This window comes from Aspergillus ibericus (assembly GCF_003184845.1).
Source record: "Aspergillus ibericus CBS 121593 unplaced genomic scaffold BO80scaffold_40, whole genome shotgun sequence".
In the NCBI taxonomy this organism is placed as follows: Eukaryota; Fungi; Ascomycota; class Eurotiomycetes; order Eurotiales; family Aspergillaceae; genus Aspergillus; species Aspergillus ibericus.
In genome coordinates, this window is record NW_020292138.1 from 146,869 (window position 1) to 169,246 (window position 22,378).

Genomic DNA, 22,378 nt, shown 5'->3' on the forward strand with positions numbered 1-22,378 from the left:
TATGACTAGCAGCGACGATGGACGGGACGGCCCTTCCCGCATTTTGGCTCTTCCAAAACTATTTAGTAGTACTTACTCCGTATCCTGGACTTCAAAGTTCCAAACAACTGGGCAGTGAGCACAGACTTAGCTAGCACAAGGGACACCGCGGATCTGAAAGTCCAATGAGTACTTTGTTGATATTCTACAGATTGGGCTGAGATGTACTAGGTTGCAGAAACATCGGCACTGCAACGCGCTGAGCTATACTCCTTTAATACTTTTTTGGGGGTCCATTAACCTCAAGGAGTTGCTAGAAATTTTTTACTTCCCCCTTTTTGATGTCTATTAGAGGAGTTGTTACTATGCCTAACCATGTACGGAACTGATACGGTCGGCCATGGTACTCACCAGTATAGGAGACACTGATAGATAACAGATGGGTATATCAACAAGTATTAAATACTACCTAGTATGTAGAATGTACTGCATCTCGATTCGCGACGCTCACGGTATAATAGTGCTAAGAAGCACCATAACAGCGCAAAAAAAGCACCATAACAGGGCTAACAAGCACCATGTAGCGCCTAAGTTGATCATTTCGATCAGATTGACCGAGAAGATGCAGTTTGACCCTCCCTCAAGACATGGCTGATGAACAAAGCAGGTGAAAATGGCAAAGACAAAACGCCATCGCCAGCCATCCTGCTTAACAGCCATGAACTGTGAAGTTAATGAGGATCAGAGTTTTTCTGCGCACGTTGACTAATTGGCACCTCACTGACAGGAGTGTGACAACTTAAAGTTGTGCGTGGAATATCGCCAGCGAATATAGAACAGGGAAAACAAAAAACAAGGTTGATACGAATATTCGATACTGGACGGCATACGCTGGATCGGTCAATCGTCCTTCCTGGAAGAAACCACATCATCTTCATCCTCGTCGTCAGGCAACGGAACATCCATGACACGCTCCCCAGCTTTTTCTAAAGCCCTGCAGCTCCAGGTCCTTACAGCCTTATAAACAGCCTAGATGCGGTCAGTAGGCATGGAAATGGAAGTCATAGTGGTCAGACATACCCAGAGAAAACTACCCACCCCAATAACTATGACCAGCCACGCGACACGGTTCCGGCCATTGTTTCTACCCCCACCAAGCATACCAGTGCCGCGCAGAGTCAATCCCTGCCAAGAAGAGAGGGCGAAGATAGCCTTGACAAAGGACAGAAAGCCCAATGAGGCCAAACCCTTGACGAAGTGTTCGGTCCAGGAAGTCCTCTTGTCTTCTAGTAGGGTACTCGTCACCGGGCGAGTGTCCCATAAGTCTGAACGGAGGATGGGGTCCATGGGGTCCACGTAAAGGTTAATGATCGGGTCAGCAACGAAACCAAGCAAAAAGATAGTAAACATTAAGACAATTAGAGTCAGTCCGAGCTGCGTCAAGGGGCTACTGATCCAGTGCGCCCACTGGAGACGCTCTAGGCGATAGTGGAAGCCGCAAGTCGGGCAGTGCCAATAATTCCTCTTGCCATAGCCTGGGTCCGCATGGCGCCAAAGCTGAAGACATCCCTCATGTACATAACGGGAGGATCCTTTGCATTTGCAGGGGCGAAGCAATCGACCAGACTCCGGGTCTGAAGACTTGTAAATCACCCGCTGTTTGGACTGAAGGAACCCAGGCAGATGTTCGGAGGGAGGAGGGAAGGTAGGGTAGACGGTTTCCAGGCAGATGCGACATGTACGAGGAGGATAATGCTCTCCGGAAGTCTCGGGTGGAGATTGGTGCGTATCAGCAGGCTGCGGGATATCTTCCGAACGCTGCCTTACATCAGAATCAGAGTCCGAAGCTGAGACTGAGGCAGCGGAGCTTGATGGCCACTGCCAGCGCGGCTTATTGTGCAGGTCCATTCTAACCCGAAAGTCTCGAAGCTAGTGGCATAATATGTATCTCAGATCTGCCAGCGATCTGGACCCTGCAGTGTCAATTGGTAGGTCGGTTTGTCGGGAGAGGAGCGAGGACGGGGGACAAAAAGAGGGAAAAGTGGGCGAGGGAAAAAGAGGCCAGCTTAAAAAGGCGATGTGGAGAAGAGGTCGAGGGAGTAACCGCACTAGGCGCTCGCCTATCTCACCGCCCGAGGCGCGGCTTGGCGCCGAACCAGCCGGCGGTGCTGCTGCTGCTGCGTCAACATCCTGCCGCCTGCTGTCCTGAGGGTAGCTCCATTCTCGATCCCCCCCACGACCTCATCCCATCTTCATTCACCTTCATCCATCGCCTACCCACATTCCCATCCCCACTGGAGCTTGTCAAAGTGAAAACACGCATCCATGGCTGATCGCTACTCCTTCTCTCTGACCACGTTCTCCCCTAGGTAAGAGAAGCTCACGATCTGATAGCTAGGGTCCCTGCTAACATGGCTCGACAGTGGAAAGCTGGTACAGATCGGTAATTGTACCTGGATGGCTTTGGGAAACCTATGCTGACACACCTTAGAATATGCCTTGAACGCTGTCAACCAGGGTGTGACTGCTCTGGGTATCAAAGGTATGAGATAGCTCCGGATCGGAACTCGACAGCTGCGGATAGCTACTGACGACCAACTTTGTTCCACAGCAACCAACGGGATTGTCCTTGCCACCGAAAAGAAATCCTCCTCTCCGCTTATTGACCCGCCTTCCCTCTCCAAGATCTCCCTGATCACCCCCGACATCGGCATGGTCTATGCAGGAATGGGCCCAGACTACCGTGTGCTCGTTGACCGGGCACGTAAGGTTTCTCACACTGGTTACAAGCGCATCTACAACGAATACCCTCCTACTCGTATATTAGTGCAGGATGTTGCCCGCGTCGTGCAAGAGGCGACGCAGTCTGGTGGTGTCCGACCGTACGGTGTCAGCTTGTTGATCGCCGGCTGGGATGAGGGCGTCGAGCCTGAATCGGGAGAGGCTCAGCGGGGCGATGACGAGGACGAGCCCAAGAAGGCAACCGGAAAGACGGGTGGTATTCTGAAGGGCGGACCCAGTCTGTATCAAGTCGACCCCAGTGGCAGTTACTACCCATGGAAGGCCACAGCCATTGGAAAGCACGCGACGAGCGCAAAGACATTCCTTGAAAAGCGTTACACTGAGGGTCTCGAGTTGGAAGATGCCATCCACATTGCTCTTCTGACCCTGAAGGAAACTATTGAGGGGGAGATGAATGGTGATACGATAGAAATTGGTGAGTTTCAGGTCTTTGCGATGTGGGGGCGCCATTTGCTGACAATCATAGGCATTGTTGGTCCTCCTGCCGATCATCTGCTCGGCTATGAAGGCGTCGAGGGCTCGCGCGGACCCCGTTTCAGGAAGTTGAGCAAGGAGGAGATTGAGGACTACCTCACCAACCTATGAAATGTCCCTACGATACAAATCTTGACATACGGAGCCTTGTAGTATAATAGACATGTCTCACGTCTTGCGAGGTTCTCATGATATAACAGCGTGTCCCGCCAACCCGGAAACTTGGAGGCTGCATGGATGGTTTCCAGGGTCGAACCGGGGACCTGGCGAATTGTTAGTTGGGCGGTTCTAGACTCGCCAGTAATACTTCAAAACCTGATTCGGAATGAATGCTCTTGTCAATGAGATTGAATGACTGCCACCGTCGTGCTGGGTGTCGTGCTCGGGCTCTCTCTGGCTCCAAAACATCGGCCGCTGCAGACCACAGCATCTGCAGGGTAGGCTGGACCAGGGAATTAGACCCTCGTAAAGTAGTCCACTTCCTGGTAATAAAGTCCAGGCTGGCTGTGGAAGAACCCTGGGCGCTGGACCTTGGGGTGCGGTAAGCGGGTCACTGCAGCAGTCGCACGTCCGCCAGCGCAAGCCATCCTGAATGATCGTCGATGGCTTGCCTTCCATCAATTTCTCCGCAGCAAAAGCAATTACTAAGGACAGCAAGCCAGGCGGGGTCTCAACAATGGGGATTCCACCTGTCACTTGGCTTACCAACCGGGCGAGACGACCTCGCCAACGCCATTCTCTCAGTTCCTGGACCAACATTCCAGTCCCCGTCCATCCTCGCTGTGGCCCAAGCTTGATCCACGCCTTCTCCGATCTCCTTCACACGCGATTAGCCCGGGCCCTTCCCACTTCCCCGGATCTGACGACGCTAGGACGCTAGATGAAACTCTGTCAGAGGGGCTTCGGATTTTATGAACTACTTTGGATAGCTGTACCACGTCAAGACCACGGATGCGGTGTGTGTTGTGCATGCTGAAATCTATTATCTCTTCCTATTTTGGCCAAAGGTCTTACCATCTAGACCCCTCTTTGATGCCTAATGCTGCCGTGAACGCAATGGCTGTGACTCTATTGTTCTAAGCTCGAAACAACGTCGATAGTCCTTGAATTGGGGGAGCTGACATTGATGGCGAGGATACCGAAGGACGGCGAACTGCTTGAACAACAGAATTCAATTGGTCGAGGTCTAGGGTTGCAATCTACGCAGCCATTAGACCTCGTGGGCGTCACCTCGGGCAGGTTTCAAATATAGCCTGCGACGCCGGTGCTTGAGCTTTTCCCTGGATATACGTGTGGTGCGCATGATATGGAAATCCTTCTTTTTCCCTGAAATATTCTTATCGCTACCAGCTACTATGTCTGTGTCCTCTACAAAAGACCCCCTCGATGGCATCACGGGAGAACTGGCAAGCAACGGCGATGCATTCAAGTTGGTTTTATTGTTCTTCATGGCTATTTCATGCTACAATGTTGCTGAGCTAGTCGTTCTCGTCTTGTCAACTTTTCGACGTTGGAAGGGGTTGTACTTTTGGAGTCTGCTTTTATCGGGCTGCGCAGGCGTGGTTCCATACACCTTGGGTTTTATTCTGAAATTCTTCACGAAGGCCGACTCGACACTATCTGTGACCATCCTCACCATTGGCTGGTGGATCATGGTCACCGGCCAAGCGATCGTCCTATATTCACGACTGCACCTAGTGATTTGCGATGAGCGCATCCTCCGGAGAGTGCTCTACATGATCATCGCGAATGTTTTCCTTCTGCATGTCCCAACGACCGTCCTCACGTATGGGTCTAATGTCGTTCACAGAAAGGCAGCCTATGTGATTGGATACAACATCATGGAGAAACTTCAGATGACGGGTTTCACTATCCAGGAGATTGTGCTGTCCGGGCTATACGTGTGGGAAACGGTGAAGCTGCTCCAGCTGTGCTTTGTCCAAGAGAATCAGAGGATTATGCGTCAGTTGGTTTGGATCAACCTCGTCATGCTTGTTATGGATCTGCTATTGCTGGGCCTCGAGTATGCCAGCTACTATGCGGTGCAGATTACGCTCAAGGGAGCGATATACAGCATCAAGTTGAAGCTGGAGTTTGCGGTGCTGGGCCGACTCGTCGCCGTGGTTCAGAATCGAAGACCAATTTGGATTGATGGAGACATTGCTCTCGGTTCTTTTGACCTTGAAGCTACTAGTGGACCTGATCGAAGTATAGGTTCAGCCGGTGGGAGTGTGTCTAGTCGAACACCATGTTGCATTTCAGCCGCTGGATTTGCAACCCAGACGCGTCGGGATATCAACGTTGGAAATGATAAGATTGTGACAATGACAGAGCTATCAGCATGGGTTGAGCGGCCAAACGATGACCGCTGCTGACCTCGAAGGATCTGGAATTCTGGTGTCAATCATTATTCGTCAAGCAATCTTTAGCGATGGCGTTATGTGGCAACAACAGTGGGAATTAGAGCATCTGAATATTTTCAAGCGTCGCGTGTGGTTAGAATGGTCTCTTGAAGAGTCGACTTTAGTCGTCAACCCAGCCTCTCATCTTTGATCCATCAAAAATCTCCCTCCGAGTCATCCTCATCTTGACTGTCCGCAATCTCCTCTGCCTTTCGTTTTCGTTTAGTTGGAGTTCCTGCATCACCTTGAAGCTGAACCTGGTCCTGTGCCTTTAGCCCCTGAGTTTCCTTTGGGTGCTCCTGTGCCTGCGCTTCCTGCACTGACTCTTGCTGCACCGACTCTTGCTGCAGTGGCTCCTGCACTGGATCTTCCTGCAGTGGTTTTTTCTCCTCCGAAGTTTCCTGTACATGATCTTCCTGCGCTAGCTCCTCCCGTATTGACTCTTCTTGGAGTGACTCATTCTGCACTGGTTCCTCTTGTAATAGCTCTTCCTCCTGCATCGGCTGCACCTCCAGCACGAGCTCTTCCTCTTCTTCCTGTACTTGCGCCTCTGCAGATTCCTCCAGAACATGTTCATCCTGCTCCTGTACAACAACAGGAACAGCCTTCAAGCCCCCCTCCACCCCATTCTCAACCGCATACAGCCCATCCTGAGATCCAGTCAACCATGTCATCCCAACCAAAGAATTCCCGTCAAAGAAAGTCAAAAGGAGAACTCACCTCCCCAACCCGAAACGGGACCACCACCGACCCATCCCTAATACTAACCACTCTCCCCGCCCTCTTCATAACCTCCGCAACCCTTACCCGCCCCCCACTCCCACCCCCCTCATATCCAAAATCCCCATAAACCCCAATCCTCACATTTACACACGCCTCCCACCCCCTCCCACTCAACACTGGCGACAACGTCGCCCTCACCTGTCCCCGAATCCTCGTATGCATCTGATTGGCCACTAAAACCGCAAGATTGCCCCTATTCGCGAACTTGACCAGGAGTGTCGCGAGATCACTAATCACATTCCATTTTCGCGCAGTGAGCCATCTCTGGTTCTCCTTTTGGGCTTGTTGCGGGTGATTGGTATCACTGGGGTTGGGGAAGTAGGGTGCAAATGGCGCAGAGATGGAGTCTATGACGAGGAGGGTTGTGTTGGGGGGTGGGAATGATGGTGGTGGATGATGGAAGAGGGAAACGAGGTGCGGAAGGGTAGGGGCTCGGATGTATGTAAGGTTCTCTGTTTGAGATTTAGATGATGAGGATGGGGTTGGCTGTGACTGATCACGGAGTAATCTGCGCAAACGAGGCCTGGGAAGTGGTGAGGCCGTATCTAGATATAATCATCAGCCCATGTCTAATCCAAACACCCCATATATCAATAGAGCGCAAAGAAAAAACACCAACCTATCCAAACAACCCCGTCCCCATTCCTAAGCGCACCCGCAGCAGCATTTAACCTGTTTGACCTCATCAGCCTCATACTTCACCTCATACCCCATACCCCACAAGAGAAAGAACGACAAAGAGATAGAGGGAGAACCCACGCCAACGCAGTCTTCCCCGCCCCCGGAGGTCCAAACACCTCCGTAACATGTCCCAAAGGCAAGCCCTTGATTTCTCCCTCATCAAGGTCTGATAGCGCATCTGCAGAAGACGGGGAAATAGCTTCGTCGAGTGCCGCAAGTCCAGTCGGGACAGCGTTTCTGCCTGAGGCAGGAAACGCGCTGGACGCGTGCAGGGACTGCGAGGCCGGGAAGGAGACTACGCGGTCTGTCTTAGGTTAGACTCCATTATCTGTCTTTATTTGTGTGTGAGAGGAAAGGAAGGGGAGGAGAGAGAATACACGTACGGTGGTCTTGGGTTGATAGGCCGAGGATATCTAGTCTGTTCATTTTGGGGGCTCGTGGTGGGTTCACGCGTCGCGTGGCTTAATTGCAGGGCGGGATGTGGTGTGGGGATGGAGGTTTGGTGGTTTGGTGGGCCTGGGGCTTGGGGGTCATAGTCGGTTCATTCCTCTTGATTAAAGTGAAAAGATAAGTTATTTCTTTGTTTGGAAGTAGTTTAATGAATGACATTACATCAATTGGTGCCTGCTATGGTTGAGGTTGGATTTAAGGTGGTGATTGATGTTTCGGCTCCACTCTTCCCGCTGGTTGTGGTGAGCTTCAGTTTGACGGGCTATTGTTTAGAGTTGTGTGGCATATGGGGAGGAACGGTGATATATATTTGCTTGAGATATTTATGTCTGCTTACGCTGGTATTGAATGAGAAATAAGCAGCAGATCTGATATAGGTTTCGTTTAATGTGGTTGCTGCCCATAATAGCTTGTTCGCTCGTTGTCCTGTAGTTGTCGCTGGGTCTATCGGATGGACAAAGTTTAGACTAGCAGGACGATTGTCATTTTCTTATCTCCATTTCTTTGCATTGCTATGATTTCCAGTAGGATTAGTATCAGAACACGTATATTCATTCATTGAAGTAGAAACCAGGGAACGTCTTTACTTCAGCCCTTCAATACACATACGACTCATCAATAGACACGGTATTTATCAAACCCTGAGATACCTGGTTGATTGACTTCGAATAAGATGCACTTTGTAAATCAGATCAACTTGATTTCCATTGATTCTTCAAGATTACCGCTGGCATTCAGCCTCTAGTCATACTAGATAGTATACTGTCGAAGAACAACGACTCCGGGGACAGCCTTTCAGACTTCCTTGAACACATTAAGATTCCCTTGTTCTCAAGTCCCCCAATTACAATGCCATTTTCTTACAGTTCTCTGCACAGGACTTTCTCGAATCTCTCCCCAAACCACATGATGATGCACAGATCCCCTGCTTCCACACCGACAGAAACCAAGACTAGGAATGACAACGCCCAATAAAAGAAGCAGAAGCACACTACACCATGCACGCTGACGGGAACCACAGGTGGGAAGTTTTGTCAGTTACCCCGTACCGAGAGATCCGATCCTTCTTGAAGACTTTTATATGAAACTGTGTCTGAGAGTCACCTCAAGCTTGGACTGCACCAGGTTTTGAATCTGGCAGTTTTGAACTGAACTAGAACAGTTCTAGTACAAAATTCATTCTGGTATATACCCCTCTTATTCCTATTTACCAAGAATAAACACTAATCGCGTTCTCGCGCTAGATCGTCAAAAAGAAAATCATCCCCCACCATGTCTCCCTCCACCAATACCAGAGAAACCCAACATGTTCCGCAACTCACCCTACAACACAACCAGAAACAAGCAAGCCATGGAGAAACCGAGAACCAAACTCTGCACCCCTACTTGCAACACCTCGTGCATGAGTTCGAGGGACTCGCAATTCGTAACAGACAACTGGAAATGGAACTCTCTGAGGCAAGAGACAACGACACTCGGCTAGGCGACGAGGATACACAGCTGAATGAGGAATACTACCAGGAGCTACGCCACAAGACACGAAAACTTCACTTTCTGGAGGGACAATGTATCACGCTTTACAGGATGAACAGAAAACTGGAAGGACAACTTGCAAAAATGATCGAAGCTCATCTCGCTCGAAAGGCAAAAGAAGATGAGATTACTGGGCTCAAAGACAAGATCAGTACTCTCGAGAGCGAGCGTACTGGTCTACATAACAAGGTAGCCAGTTTGCAGGGCAAGGTCGATGGTCTTAATGACAAGATTGCCAGTCTGGAGAGTGAAAACAACGGACTTAGAACTAAAGTTGCTGGTCTTCAGGGCAACATCGACACTTTGCAAAACAGAGTCGCCGATGGCAAAGTTGAGATTACTGATCTCAAGTATGATCTCGAGGACGCAGAAGATCGTGCAAGTAGACTCGAAAAAGACAAGAAGCGTTTGGAGAACACAGTCTACTACTTGAGAGATCTACTATCGCGGAAGAAATGCAAGTTCTTCTAACACGGCACTTATGGTGGGTTTGCGTTCTATCCTGCAGAAGTTGAAATGACATGTTGGACTTGTCCTACTCAAGCTGAATACGGAACTAGTCGTCTCATGATTTTTGTTTACACTATAGAATGAATTGCTTTTTCGTTCACATTGGGCGATAGATCGAGTTATGAGATGTGAGGACTCGAAATCTGTATTTGATTAGGCTAAATTTGCTGATCGTTTCCCGTTAATTTGTCGGATACAAAGAAATTGAAGGCTCAGAATCTCTAGTTTAAGCGATAGTACGATAATATTCAGAACTTTCTGCAGATAGAGCACGGGCACCTAATAGATGTGTAGTACATGGTGTACCAGAGGTGTCAATGTATTCATTATTCTCATTCATTTAACAATCGAGTTGAGAATCGAGTGTATCCGACTATTCAACTACCCTATCCAGGCCCGAGGTTCTAGTCCTAACCAAGTCTATAACCTCGCAAAATCCTCCCAATGTCTAAGCCAATCCCATATCCTTGTAGAAGGCATCGGTCTTGGGCTCACGGCCCAAGAACTCGGTCAGTGTCGTCATCTCATCCTGGCTGCCTCCCTTCTCCAGCACCTTGTATCTGTAGCGGCGACCAGATTCCGGGTTCATCGGGTCCTCCTTGAACACCGTGTAGAACATGTCGGTCGAGTAGACTTGGGAACTGTGACAGAATTAGTATCTAAAAACTCAGCAACGATGTCCAATATACCTTAGGTAGCCATAATATCCAGCATCATAGCCGCCGATCAAGTGTCCGAAAGTCGCCTCGCCGTGACCCCATTCCTCACCCAGGCCCAAGCTCTCTGGGCCCTCCATCTGCGTAATCTCCTTGCGCAGAGTGTTATACGTTGCCGAAATGGGCAGCTCCTTGATCTTCTCGTGGCTCTCCGGCTGGTGCACCGTCATGTCGAAGATACCAAAGTGAAGTTGGCGCAGGTTGAACAGCGCGTCGTTGACGTGCTTGGTCCGGATCAAATTTTCAATCACGGAGTCTGGAATTTGCTCAGAGGGCGCCTCCGTGGTACCGGCATGCTCTTTCCAGGCTGCAAGATACTCGGGTGAAAGAGTCGAGTAGTGCCTGCTGAGGGACTTGAGCTGGGATGGGGTCCAGCACCAGTTCTCCAGCATCTGACTAGGGGCCTCGACGAAGTCACGCACGGTGTTGGTACCGTGGAAACGTGAGTAGATCGTCTTGGATACCAAGTCGTGAATACCATGGCCCAGCTCGTGGAAAAGAGTGACGACCTCATCGTGCTTCAGCAAGCTCGGCTTCTTCGGGGTCGGCTTGGTGAAGTTACAAACAAGTGCAGTGGCCGGGTAGCGACGGTTACCCTTCGCATCAATGAATCCCTACCATCGTCAATACAGAAACTTAAAACTCTAGACATGATCAACATACCGGCTGCAGGTTGAAGTTGGCTGCGTGGCCATACTTGCCAGTCCGGGGGAACAGATCCAGGTACAAGTAACCTACGAATCCGCTGCCCTCACCCTCGTCGTTCCAAACGCTGAAGATCTGGACGTCTTCGTGCCAGACAATGTCACTGCCCTTGCCGGAAGACGCCACTTTCTCCCGGTCCTCACCGGTGATCTCCACAAATACGAGGCCGAAAAGCTCCTCGAAAATCTTCAGCATGCCCTCAATGGTAGTCTGAAGAGGGAAGTACTCCGCAATGAGCTGCTGGTCCAAGGAGTAGTCCTTCTCCAGCATGAGACGATCGTAGTATCTGTGATCCCACAGGTAGTAATGACCGTCAAACTTCTCACCGCGGGACTCCAGATCGGCCTTCTTCATCTCCAGCAGACTCTTGACTTCCTTCTGTCCACCGGCTTTCAAACGGGACCGCAAGTCACCCAAGAAAGTGTTGACCGTCTCTGGGGTCTTGGCCATCTTGTCCTCAATCCGGAATGCTGCGTGGTTGGGGTAACCGAGCAGACGAGCAGCCTCATCACGCAGGATAATGGCCTCACGGAAAAGAGGCGCGTTCTGGTTGCACTTGTTCTCATTCTGGATCATGACCTGCTTGCGGGTCTCGGGGTTCTTTGCGTACTTCATGGTAGGGAAGAGGTCGGGGTACTTGAAGGTCAGCCAAAGCTTGCCCTCGTTCTCACCTTCTCCCTTCTTCAAACCAGCCAGGACATCCTCGGGGACACCGTCAAGCTGTTCGCGGGTGAACCAAATGCCCTCGTTCTCCTCGTTGAGGTTCTTCTGGAATTCAATGCTTATCTGACTGAGACGCTTCTTAATCTCCTTGAACCGATCACGCTCGGGACCAGCGGGAAGACCCAGTCCATTGCGGATGAAGTCCTTGTGTTCCTTCTCCAACAGACGACGAGATTCCGGATCGAGAGATTCGTTTTTCTTCAGCGCGGCGTCCACGAGTTTGAAGACATCCTCGCGCATGGCGGCCTCGATGAAGAACTCATCCATCAGCTCCTCCGCCTTGGACGACGCATCCCGCAGCTCTTGTTGGGTCGACACTGCCTGGTAGAAACTTAGGATGTGGGATTCCAGCGCCATGACATTCTCATCCTGTGCCAAGGGCTTCACGACCGCGTCGAATGTAGCCGAGTCGGGCTTGACAGTAGCCACGACTTCATCCTGAACCTTGCGGGAAGTCTCAATGAGACGCTTGGCGTCATCGACAATGGACTGGGCAGTCGCGGTGAAGAGGGGTGGTGCCTGAGGAGGCCGACGGAGGTGTTCGGGAGCCATGCTGGCGGTTGTGAGGGATTTTCGTAGGTTGGTCAAAGCAGAGTGGGAGCTTGTAGGAAGTCGAGAGCCCCGGAAATGGCCCAAGACGGAGGAAAGTCTGAAGGCGGGAGAGGAAAGGCGAAGTGGAGGAGCCACGGTGACGAGGAGAACGCCCAAGAGGAGGACGAGGAAGGCGGGTAGATAAAAGGTGCGACGGAGAGGGGAGCTAATGGTGACGGTTGGAGGGGCAGACTGGTGAAAGGCGGGGTGGCAAGGGAGCTACTGCAATGGATTGATCCGAATACGTGGCTCGACAGTGATGATGCCGAGCAAGATGAGCTGGCCACGGCGGAGGGTCCCAAAGTCCGGCCGATCAGGTGCAGGTGGAGCGCTGCTTTCCCCTCCACAATGAACACCCTCCACTCTCCCTCACTATCATTCATGGTATTATCCAGTTATTATCCAGTTTCCCGATTGCCCTTTGAGGATAGAGCTATGACCGCGCGAGGGGTCCACTCTACGAATGTGTATTGTCTAACGTCTACTTAGATGAGCCTACGCACCATGCAAGCAAATGCTTCAGGATGACTTGGATATCAGAATTCTATTCAGGATTTCAACAGTCAATGTTCCTCATCACATCACGTCACTTTTCGAATGAATGCGGTAAACCCGGTGTCGACACAAAACCCGCTCCGTCGACTTGAAGATCGGCCAACTCCAGCAACGCCAAACACACGAAAGAAAGAACGCCCCGAGTGCTAAATTAAATACGAAGGCTCATCGGAGTCGAAAGAAAGAGGATGCAAGAGCAGCCGCAAAAAATACATCAGAATATAAGGCGAAAGGATCATGGACATCGCGCCGCTCATGCAGCATCGGCGGTAGGGATAGGTTCGGGGATCTTTGTGACCTGCTCACCAGCACGGATGATCCGCTGACCAGTGCCGTCGCGAACATACTCGGTGCCTTCCTTCTGGGCCCGCTTCCAGATCTCAACTTCGCACCCACCACGGATCACACCCACACGCATGGTAGACAGGAGGTTGTGGGCACCGTTGGAGTGGTAATAGATACCGCCGTTGAACATGGCAGTGGCGTCCTTGCCGATTCCGGAGTTGATCATAGCCTTGCCACCGGGGTGGTCCTTGATGAAGTCGGTCACGTCATGAACAACACCGGCAATGGCAATCAGACCGCGACCGTTCTTGGCCTGCTCAACATAGTCGTCCCACTCCATAACCGGCAGCTGGTCAAGAGGAGTACCCCAATCAAGCTTGGCACGCTTCTGGTCGAGCTTCTTCTGGAGCTGCTGGACACGACCCTTCTCGATTTCGTTGGCACGGAACTGCTTCAGATCATAGGCCAGACCGAGCTGCTTCCAGATCCAAATGCTCCACTTGGTGGGGTCGTACTGGTGCCACTCAATAGCGTTGCGGTAATCGGAGGGGAATTCGTGGTGGAAGTTGTGGTATCCCTCACCAAGGGTGACCAGAGCAGTGATGACGTGGTCACGGGGAGAGTTGCGGTCGTCGAAAGGCTGGTCACCGAGCCAGTGGGCCAGGGAGTTGACACAGAAGGTAGCCTGCTGGACGAAGAAGATACGAAGGATACCGGCATAGACAAATCCACCCCACCAGTCACCCCAGCCAAGACCGGCCACGAGCATGGGGACGAACAGGCCCATGGTGAAGACAACCTTGAGGTAGTTGCGGTGCTGCCAAACGACAACGGGATCTTCGTTCAGGTCGGAAATATCGGTACGACCGATACGCTTGGGGTTCTGCTTCATGACCATCCATCCAAGGTGCGAGTAGAGCAGACCCTTGCGGACGGAGTAGGGGTCCTTATCGGTATCGGTATAACGGTGGTGAGCCCGGTGATCACGCGCCCACCAGCGGATGGAACCTTCGACGGCACCACCACCAACAGCGGCGAGCCAGATGCGGAGAGGAAGACGAGCAGAGTAAGAGCAGTGAGCCCACAGACGATGATATCCTGTCAAGCAAGGGTCTGTCAGTATTTCGTGTCTATGAGATTGACTGCTCATCCCAAGGTGAACCTACCTGCGGTAATGCCGAGACCAGTGAAGAAGTAATAGATGACAGACCAGACGGCAGTCTTGACCTGCAGAGGCACCCAGAAGGCCTGGACACAACCATACACAGGGATGCCGATAATGAGGAAGACGTTCAGCCAGTTAACGTGCTTGTACCAGTTGCTGCTAGTAATGGCAGTATCGGCGATGTGGACCTTCTTGGGGTCAGCGGCGCGAGGCCGGGAGGCGTCTGCTGGCTTTGCAGACATGGTGATGTCGTCTGTCTTCGTACCCTTCAGAATGTTTCGGACAAGGGTGAGAAGGACAGATGGGCGAGAAGGTGGGTTTAAAGAAAAGGCCGGGTGAAGGCGACCAAGAGGCGAGCGATAAAAAAGCGACGGAGAAAAACGGTGGGGAATGTAATCGAATGGCAAAAGAAGTAAGCCGGCAGATCTGAGCCAGTGAAAGAGGGAAAATTCGGACGCAGTTGAACTCTACCAGGGTCCACCGGCGGATGATGGTTGGGGAAAAGCAAGGTGGGCAATAGTGATGCGACTATGAGGACACGAGAACGACGACAGATTAAGAAGGGAGTGGCCTGACGGGCAAGCTTAGAGGCAGACCACTGAAGCAATCATAAGATCCCGAGGTAGAGACCGGCCGGCATAACAGGGAAAAGGAAAGGAACAGGCACTATTCGGGCGCGTCTGGAAGGTGTCCGGATCACTGAGAGCATCCACGATGGCAGGTCGGAGTATCTCCAACCATACAGCGCCGGCCCTTCGTCCAACTAAGCTTGTTGGGCCGCCTCTGATTCGATGGCCACTGCCCGGCCAGAAGCTGCCGTTTTGGGTAAGGCCACCCGGGAACCGCCAATCAGCGCCGGCCCGCCATCTGTTGAATCCCCAACGTTTTTCGCCCCCCTGGCAGGTCCGTGTGGCTGGTGGCTTGGCCCGGTGGCTGCTCGTGGCGAGTGGTCCTGACTTGGTCTCGGGACGGCTTCCTTTTCCGCAGCTGAGCATCGCTAGTTTGGAGCAACCATTCCGCATGATTCAATACATTTGACTAGCGGTCGTCCTTTGTAAATCTTTGGAATGCCAACTTGGATCATTGTGACTCTACAGCAACACTAACGCGGTCTAGTGCTGTTATAAGCATGCCTTGGATTACTTGGTTCGTCCACTCAGCTCCGACTTTGCAGCTGGGTGCAGCCCTATGAGTGGACATTGCCACCGCCTGAGTCGAAGCCTGAAGTCTGAAACAGCTCGAAGGCTGAAGCGGCCGTCTAGTTGGCTTGACTCGGAGCCGCAAGCTCCTCGGCAGAAGCCCTTTCCGGGTGCTCCGTTCGAGCTGACTCCAGGATCGTCGCCATATGATTCAGGCATGCCCCCAACAAAATTTTTTCCGCTAGGTGCCACGTGATGGCATGTGAGGTTTACACCCGAACATTCCTTACAATTGACTTTGATCGCCTGAGGCAACCACATGACCCAGGGTTGGGGCAAGTCACCGGCCCAAGCAGGGCGTCCCACACCGCAAGTCTTTCAACCCCAGGCATCTAACCCGATCAAGATAGCACCACCTGGACCCCACGTTATCAGATGGCCCCAGAACTACTCCGTAATAGTCTCGAAATCTAGACCGGTGTCCAGAAGAGCTTACCGTTGAAGGCATCGTGCCACCATCTGGTTGGGGCGGGAGACTACAAAGTATCAGGAGAGTACTATAGCTGCATAGTGTCTCTAGTTTCACACAAGAGAGAAGTCCTGCACTCATCTTCCTACTGCTAAGACAGAAGCATGATGCGTCTAGTAAATTTAATTGGCGCAGCAACTTTATCCCGAACATTTACGGAGTACTCTCTCACCTATAGACCCAATGATCTACAAGCCCTGCTCGGTGCGGAGTATACTCCGTACAGTAAACAAAGTTAGATATAAACTTATAACAACATGGTCCCTCTATCGTCGCAACAAAAGCAACGCTCCTCTGTACTCTGTTGGGCTTGCAGAAAAACAGTGCCATTCTAGACGATTTCAGCTGGATTCAACCTCCACAAGGGCCTACTAGTGGTGTGCGGAGTACTCACTACAGCTAATTAGTTTTTGTTCATTGATTTCTATAGTTAGGGACTGGGCCGTATCTAGATAGCGTGTCATTACAGCCAAGGTTTCCAGGAGTGAGGGTACATGAAGGATGTGTTTGGTTGAAGAAGGTGGTGAGACATGCTATATTCTACCTTCTACACCCAGGGCTCGAAGGAATATATTTTTTTTTCAGTCTACGTGGTTCTTGGCAGAAGATGCTGGCTTGAGGGCCGAATTCATTTATTGGGTTAGGTGCCACTTTAATAAAATACCAATTGAAGAGCCTATTGTAGAGAGTCTAATGATGAACTGTTAGTCGGGAAAGAGTGGCCCTTTTGGTAATGAGATTATAGTGTTAGAGACTTTCGTTGAAACGCTAATCAGAATAACAAGCAGAGTGGTATGTTTTGTACTATTCAGGCTTGTCATTTTAGGTAATATATGTTGGCACGTGGAGGGTGAGATGAGGTGTTGTCTGTGTGTCATGGGTAGGTAAGTTAGTTCTATGTAAATTGGTTAGCAAGTTCTATTTCTCTGTCTGAGCCGGTACCAGATTTTCTAAAGATGAATAATGGTATATAAGGCCCGCTATATCATTTGACTTGAAGCAGGAATAGCTGTCGAATGGCTCTATCTTAAGTATAGTCGCTAGAACCTAAAATTTCCGCCAAGCACACGGAAGCCTACTCAGCCTCGAAACAGATCCAGTCCTTACTCACACCCCACTAATATACAGGCAGGTCAAACGCATCCAGATCCCACTTCCAAGTATTCAGAGACGTCTGATCATACTCACACTCCATTCTCGTCCCGTTGTTGTACCACATCGGCCGCAGGGGCCACGCGCAGATCTCCTGGGTCTCCCCTTCAAACGCGCCACTCAGAACAGTCCCGTTCAACCTCACAGGTACCAGATCTTGCTCAACCCACTCAATCAACGTCTGGAGGGAGGTCTGCGGGAATGGGCCATTTGGCTGTAAATCGTTGTTCATACAGTGCGAGGCTCTAGGGACGAGGAACAGGCGGTACCACTCGCCCAAGGCCTGGTGACTAGCATTATACGTGAGAGTAGGATACATTGTCCTACGAACCGAATCGTAGTAATGCACAGACGAAGCCGTTGGGATACTTCCATCCTGCTCGCCGTGATAATGAAGCACTTTACCACCCGCTCGGTGAAAGGGCGTCAGATCTGGCCATGTGGTGTGTAGGGAACCCTCATAGGTTTGCCAGCCTTGCTGCACCCATTCTTTCAAGGTATTGTAGGTGACATTCTCCAGTGTGGGGAGGTTATCAAGTTCCAAAAGCTGCAGAAACTTGGTGACGAATTATCCACCCATGGAATTTATGTCCAAACCCCAAGTCCCTGATGTTGTGTTATACGTCGCTTGAGCATCCCAAAAAAGCGCTCCAGGCTGGTAGGACAGATACACCTGCTTGCCGTCACTATCTTTCATCCCGCCGAGGATTGCCTCGAACACCTCCACCGCCTGTGCGGAGATAGTCGAGTTCTGCACCGGCACGTCCCCGTCTGCAGCGCAGTAGTATCGCTTGCCAATTGTCTCGGTGAGGTTGAACTGCATCTTGCAGATATCGGAGCGTGAGACCACCCCGTCCACGCGACCATCCAACCCGTCGCAAGCGTTGATTGTTTGGTTAACGATGGCCTCGACCTCACACTGCGAAGGGTAGTAGCCGAGGGTCTTCTCGACGACATTTGCCCATAGGTGCATTGTCATTTGAAAGGAGTACCGAATGGCCGGGGCGCCGATTACCGCGCCATCAAACTGGTCGCCGAAGCGCTGGACCTGGCTCCACCCTTCACGGCCGCCCTCGGAGCAGCTTTGGTAGTAGCTGTACAGTTTTTGGTCTTCCTCGTTGTCAGTCATGTTGAAGAAGTTGCGCGTGAAGCGCTTGCCGATTGTGGCGAGCTCATGGTGCGCCTGGTAGCCGAACATATACAGGTTCTGCCAGTCCAAAGTGCCGTTGGCTAGGAGCAGAATCTCGTCGACCCCCGTGTCGAAGCTTCCGAACCCGCCGTCTGTTGACCCGGAAACAGCGCCGTACATCACACCCCCAGGGAGCTGCTGCGTGCCTTGGTTGACGTAGTAGTCTGCTCCGCCAGTAGAGAGGTAGCGGTTCGCGAACTTCTCCGGAGAGGGCAGCCAGAAACGCACTTGGACGTTGTTGTCCCGGCCATTGTGGGAATAAGCCAGGGTCACGTTGCAGTAGTCGATGGTGGTGGCCGGATATACCGCAGAGCCGCTCGTCGAGAGATTGTAGACAGGGTTAGCGGAGAGATTGAAGTGGCTAATGGTGATTCAAGGGTAGACACTATCGGCAGGCAACTTGGTTCGAACGTATGCCGGGGTGCACACATCATCTAGAGTGACGGCGGCGGTGGTGGCCTGAACTAGCGTCGCCCCAAGGGTGACAAGTAATGGCAGAAAGGCCATCTTAGAATGAAGGATGAGAATTGTGTAATGATATGATGGCAAGTTGCTGAATCGTGCAAAACTGTGCTTATATTTACATTTCTTTAGTGAGCAGGGCAGAGGCTGACTTACTTAGAACCGGGCTACAGTAGCTCCACCTCACTCCTATTCATCTCTCCTTGGCTGTTCCCGGATAATATCAGGGGGGCCACGTTGTCACTGACGTAGTCCCTCGCTGAGAGGAGTATATATGTGGTCTGGTAGAATGAATGCGCACGAAGAGCCACTGCGACGGAGAACTTCCCACATTTCCGCATTTGGGGTGTCTTTGCGAGAACCCGCCTTGGCCTTGAGCCGGGCACGCCGCGGCGATTCTTCAAAGACCTCATGTCCCATCCCTGAAAGTGACGACCAGCTATCAAAGCAGGGATAGTAATGGAAGTTATGAATAATGCTCCGGGTAGGTCAGATAAAGATCTCCCGCATCGCTGGCCGAGGTAATCAGCGCAGAGGTCAGATATAAAGTAGGCAGCGCCGAGAATACATGGCACAACGTAGTACTCGCCAGGTAAGGCTAACGTTGATTTACATCAGGGACCAACATTATTATTATCTAGAATTTTATATATATGTGAAAGTAGGGAACTGGTCGACATTGCTGCCTGAGACAAGGAAGATTGCTTGTGATTTGTCCTGGCTTTACTGCTTTGGCCAAAGCCAATTGAGAGCAAAGGTAAAGTAGATTGATCACTCCTATTATGCCTGAGGCCACAGGGCTCTCTACATCCTTATATTCCCTTTCAACCAAGAAGGTAGTTCTTCCATACTCTTCCAGGACCGCAGAATTCCTAGAGGTGAGTCGAAATTCAATAGTTCGACCAAGAAGATATCTTGGCGGACCTTCAGATTATTTCACTATTTTGGCGCAATGATTAAGATTATATATCATTGGTTCCTGGAGTACATCTTTGCTACCTCTGTTTCTAGCCCTACTACTTCTGCAGTGCGTACTGAGGGACCTCAGATACACTTCCTGTATTATATCTTTGGCCACCTTATACTCTGTATGAGAAAGATACCCCAGCGCTGCAAATGAGGGGTTGGAAACTTGAAGATATTATCAAATGTCTTCGGCATACTTCCATAAAATATATGTACACCGCGCACGCTAGTCGGCTGTCCATCCTAGTTCTTTTGCCAATAGTGCAGCCGGAAGTGCCTACAATGCTTACTCAGGTTCATCTAAGACGAAGTATACTAGCCACTTGATGTACGGGGTACTCCGTATCCGTCTTTCGAAGCTTATCAACGTCATCGCTGCAGATACCTCCACTATTATCCAACGCCATTATTCAGCCCACTCTGTCTATGGTGTGCTCCGGATTCTTCCGTAAAGATGTATATGAAAGGACCATCTTCCGGTCCTTGCCGATCCGAGGTTGGCGAGAATGGTGAACCAGTGGCACGGCTCGGCTCCACTGCTCCTCCACGGTGCCGCGGCTGAAAACCGATGTGCCGATCAACAATCGGGTCGGGGACATGTGGGATTGAAATTCTCCGAAAAAGAAGGAATACCGTTCTTGTTAATGGATCTAATGAAGCCAGACTGATTATTGCACAAGTGATCCTTGAGACTCGGTAGGTGATATTTGCGGAGTTCTATCCTTTTCATAACCTTGACATATTTACTAAGATATGGAGTGTCCTTATTGGAAGACGGAGCAATAGTGGGGTCCGATACTGGCTACTACGCCGACTTGATTCTTTCACCCGTAATGTATTTGGCCTGCCACCAGATAGCTTTATTTCCTTGAGCATCTTTCATCTTCACGTGGTGAGCAGTTCATATGCCATACTATATCGGAAGGCTAATCCTTTTTTGACAACAATTCATCTGTGTGATCGAATGGAGTACTTGATCAAAGGAGAAAGAACAACCTCCGATAATAATTTAAATGGCCTTGCTACTCACTTTCCTGCCACCATAAGAACATAGACTTTATCGGATGACGGCATGACAATGAAGGAGCCGCAGCTTGATGATTATGAATCAAATGAGCTCCCGCCACTTAATAAGCACCAAGGCACCAGACAGGGGGATAGATACGGTCGTAAATGAATGAGGGAATTAAATATGTTCGATGGAACACGATTTTCAATGACGCGAATCCATCTTAACGAGCCAGATACTGGAAGTCAAAGGAATAAGGTGATTGGATGACGTATACGCAGAGATATTCAAGTCGTTCAGGAAGAGCAGCCCGCGTACTGAAGCCTAGTCCCGGATATTCACACAAGAGACAGTTGGTCGTTCTGCTAATCCTATATTCCTCATTGTACACACGTCCTTCTTGGAACAGCCCTACTTGAAGGAGCCTGGTTAGCGAGAAACAGTCCCTGGCTGTGCTGTGTATCTTTCAGCAGATTTAGCACCGCAAGCGTTGGCAAAAATAAATTCACCAAAAACAAAAGCTACCAGATTATCGTCGCAGGTAAGCGGTTCGATCTGAACTCTAAAATGACACTATGGCCTTTGGGGGAGGGGATATAGCTCGATTTGGCAACGTTTTGGAATCCGCAGGTTCATTATGGGGTAGCATCATGACTAGATGGCACACGTATACAATAGGCTCATCTTTTACTTCTCACAAATGGCCAATCTGCCTCACGAGAAGTTGAGCTAAGACATGTGCCTTGCATGAAATCCAGACTACTCCCTGCTGCTGTGTAATCAGGTAAATACGCTTGTGGGTCATACGGAGAACAATCCAAGCAGAAAAATAAAAAAGACAGCATCAGGCCGATATAGGATTTTAAAATAAACGCAGATAGACTACGTCGTCACAATGGTAGAATGCGACCTGGCAATGCGACTGCAGCGAAGGCGTTAGTCACGGGCCCGAGTCAAGGTTGCGATAAAGTTGGACCAGGGACAATTCCATGACTAATGGATTGCCGAATTGGGGCTGGTGTTTCCCCGGACTGGAACACCAACAGAACCGTCGTCGATTCTTCGATTCCCCTCTGGTGCAGCCTCCTAGTACTACTAGTAGCTTATATTTTCCCCGGCCTTCCCACTCTCTGGAAGAGTTCTACTCCGGCCACAGTCGGGTTCATCAGCTCCAGGCCCATCGGCCACCGGCTATCAGCCCCAGACGCGAGGCATGGATTTCGGCGGAACCCGAGCTGGGGACAGATAAGCGGCCGGGGGCGTTACATGAGCGGACTCTGTCAACCGACGGCGGCCCTTATCGCAGGGCCCACCGTGAGCCTGAGCAAAGACCAGCTAAATCGATGGCGAACCAGTCATCCAATGATCCACTAGTGCTGCCCCGACCTGCAGCTCGCTTGGAAATTGGCTCGCGTGTCTGGCACGCCGCGCGAGAGATAACCGGCCCTGACCATTATTCGATTGATTCACCCACCGCGTTTGCCACTGATAGCTGGTATCATCATCCACTCCGCTCCGACCTTCGATCGTTCCGAACCATATTCGAGCTCCCCGCGATGCCCCGTGTATATAGACACC

The 22,378-nt window shown here is 50.9% G+C and overlaps 9 protein-coding genes across 9 annotated transcripts; 3 read left to right on the forward strand and 6 right to left on the reverse strand.

Annotated features, from left to right (window-relative positions):
• Nucleotides 1-420: 420 nt before the first annotated feature.
• BO80DRAFT_467378 (E3 ubiquitin-protein ligase MARCH) lies at nucleotides 421-2,030 on the reverse strand. Its single transcript, XM_025722849.1, has 2 exons — nucleotides 1,060-2,030; nucleotides 421-1,008 (listed from the first exon to the last, which is right to left on the reverse strand). Exons 1-2 carry the CDS (start codon nucleotides 1,885-1,887, stop codon nucleotides 880-882), a joined length of 957 nt encoding a protein of 318 aa, XP_025572256.1. The 5' UTR covers nucleotides 1,888-2,030; the 3' UTR covers nucleotides 421-879.
• Nucleotides 2,031-2,175: 145 nt separating this feature from the next.
• Nucleotides 2,176-3,616, forward strand: pre8 (proteasome core particle subunit alpha 2). Its single transcript, XM_025720106.1, has 5 exons — nucleotides 2,176-2,348; nucleotides 2,403-2,422; nucleotides 2,471-2,521; nucleotides 2,591-3,196; nucleotides 3,248-3,616. The coding sequence occupies exons 1-5, from the start codon at nucleotides 2,305-2,307 to the stop codon at nucleotides 3,364-3,366; spliced, it is 840 nt and encodes a 279-aa protein (XP_025572257.1). The 5' UTR covers nucleotides 2,176-2,304; the 3' UTR covers nucleotides 3,367-3,616.
• On the reverse strand, nucleotides 3,345-4,285 carry BO80DRAFT_179674 (uncharacterized protein). The gene has a single exon (XM_025714008.1). It carries the CDS (start codon nucleotides 4,012-4,014, stop codon nucleotides 3,544-3,546), a length of 471 nt encoding a protein of 156 aa, XP_025572258.1. The 5' UTR covers nucleotides 4,015-4,285; the 3' UTR covers nucleotides 3,345-3,543.
• On the forward strand, nucleotides 4,286-5,721 carry BO80DRAFT_179651 (uncharacterized protein). The gene is made up of 2 exons (XM_025714007.1): nucleotides 4,286-4,550; nucleotides 4,606-5,721. Exon 2 carries the CDS (start codon nucleotides 4,611-4,613, stop codon nucleotides 5,628-5,630), a length of 1,020 nt encoding a protein of 339 aa, XP_025572259.1. The 5' UTR covers nucleotides 4,286-4,550; nucleotides 4,606-4,610; the 3' UTR covers nucleotides 5,631-5,721.
• Nucleotides 5,722-7,547, reverse strand: BO80DRAFT_481416 (uncharacterized protein; the record flags this gene model as incomplete). Its single annotated transcript, XM_025723380.1, has 5 exons — nucleotides 5,722-6,307; nucleotides 6,378-6,985; nucleotides 7,060-7,112; nucleotides 7,200-7,425; nucleotides 7,499-7,547. 5 exons carry the CDS (start codon nucleotides 7,545-7,547, stop codon nucleotides 5,813-5,815), a joined length of 1,431 nt encoding a protein of 476 aa, XP_025572260.1. The 3' UTR covers nucleotides 5,722-5,812.
• A 1,121-nt stretch (nucleotides 7,548-8,668) lies between these two features.
• BO80DRAFT_504390 (uncharacterized protein) lies at nucleotides 8,669-9,786 on the forward strand. The gene is made up of 2 exons (XM_025724422.1): nucleotides 8,669-8,755; nucleotides 8,816-9,786. Exon 2 carries the CDS (start codon nucleotides 8,844-8,846, stop codon nucleotides 9,573-9,575), a length of 732 nt encoding a protein of 243 aa, XP_025572261.1. The 5' UTR covers nucleotides 8,669-8,755; nucleotides 8,816-8,843; the 3' UTR covers nucleotides 9,576-9,786.
• A 77-nt stretch (nucleotides 9,787-9,863) lies between these two features.
• Nucleotides 9,864-12,684, reverse strand: BO80DRAFT_495915 (M3 family metallopeptidase). The gene is made up of 3 exons (XM_025723981.1): nucleotides 10,994-12,684; nucleotides 10,304-10,944; nucleotides 9,864-10,255 (listed from the first exon to the last, which is right to left on the reverse strand). Exons 1-3 carry the CDS (start codon nucleotides 12,308-12,310, stop codon nucleotides 10,063-10,065), a joined length of 2,151 nt encoding a protein of 716 aa, XP_025572262.1. The 5' UTR covers nucleotides 12,311-12,684; the 3' UTR covers nucleotides 9,864-10,062.
• Nucleotides 12,685-13,157: 473 nt separating this feature from the next.
• BO80DRAFT_437395 (stearoyl-CoA 9-desaturase sdeA) lies at nucleotides 13,158-14,596 on the reverse strand (the record flags this gene model as incomplete). Its single annotated transcript, XM_025721003.1, has 2 exons — nucleotides 13,158-14,287; nucleotides 14,356-14,596. The coding sequence occupies 2 exons, from the start codon at nucleotides 14,594-14,596 to the stop codon at nucleotides 13,158-13,160; spliced, it is 1,371 nt and encodes a 456-aa protein (XP_025572263.1).
• Nucleotides 14,597-17,139: 2,543 nt separating this feature from the next.
• Nucleotides 17,140-18,870, reverse strand: BO80DRAFT_495917 (tannase; the record flags this gene model as incomplete). The annotated part of the gene is made up of 3 exons (XM_025723982.1): nucleotides 17,140-17,663; nucleotides 17,751-18,724; nucleotides 18,764-18,870. The coding sequence occupies 3 exons, from the start codon at nucleotides 18,868-18,870 to the stop codon at nucleotides 17,140-17,142; spliced, it is 1,605 nt and encodes a 534-aa protein (XP_025572264.1).
• Nucleotides 18,871-22,378: the final 3,508 nt, after the last annotated feature.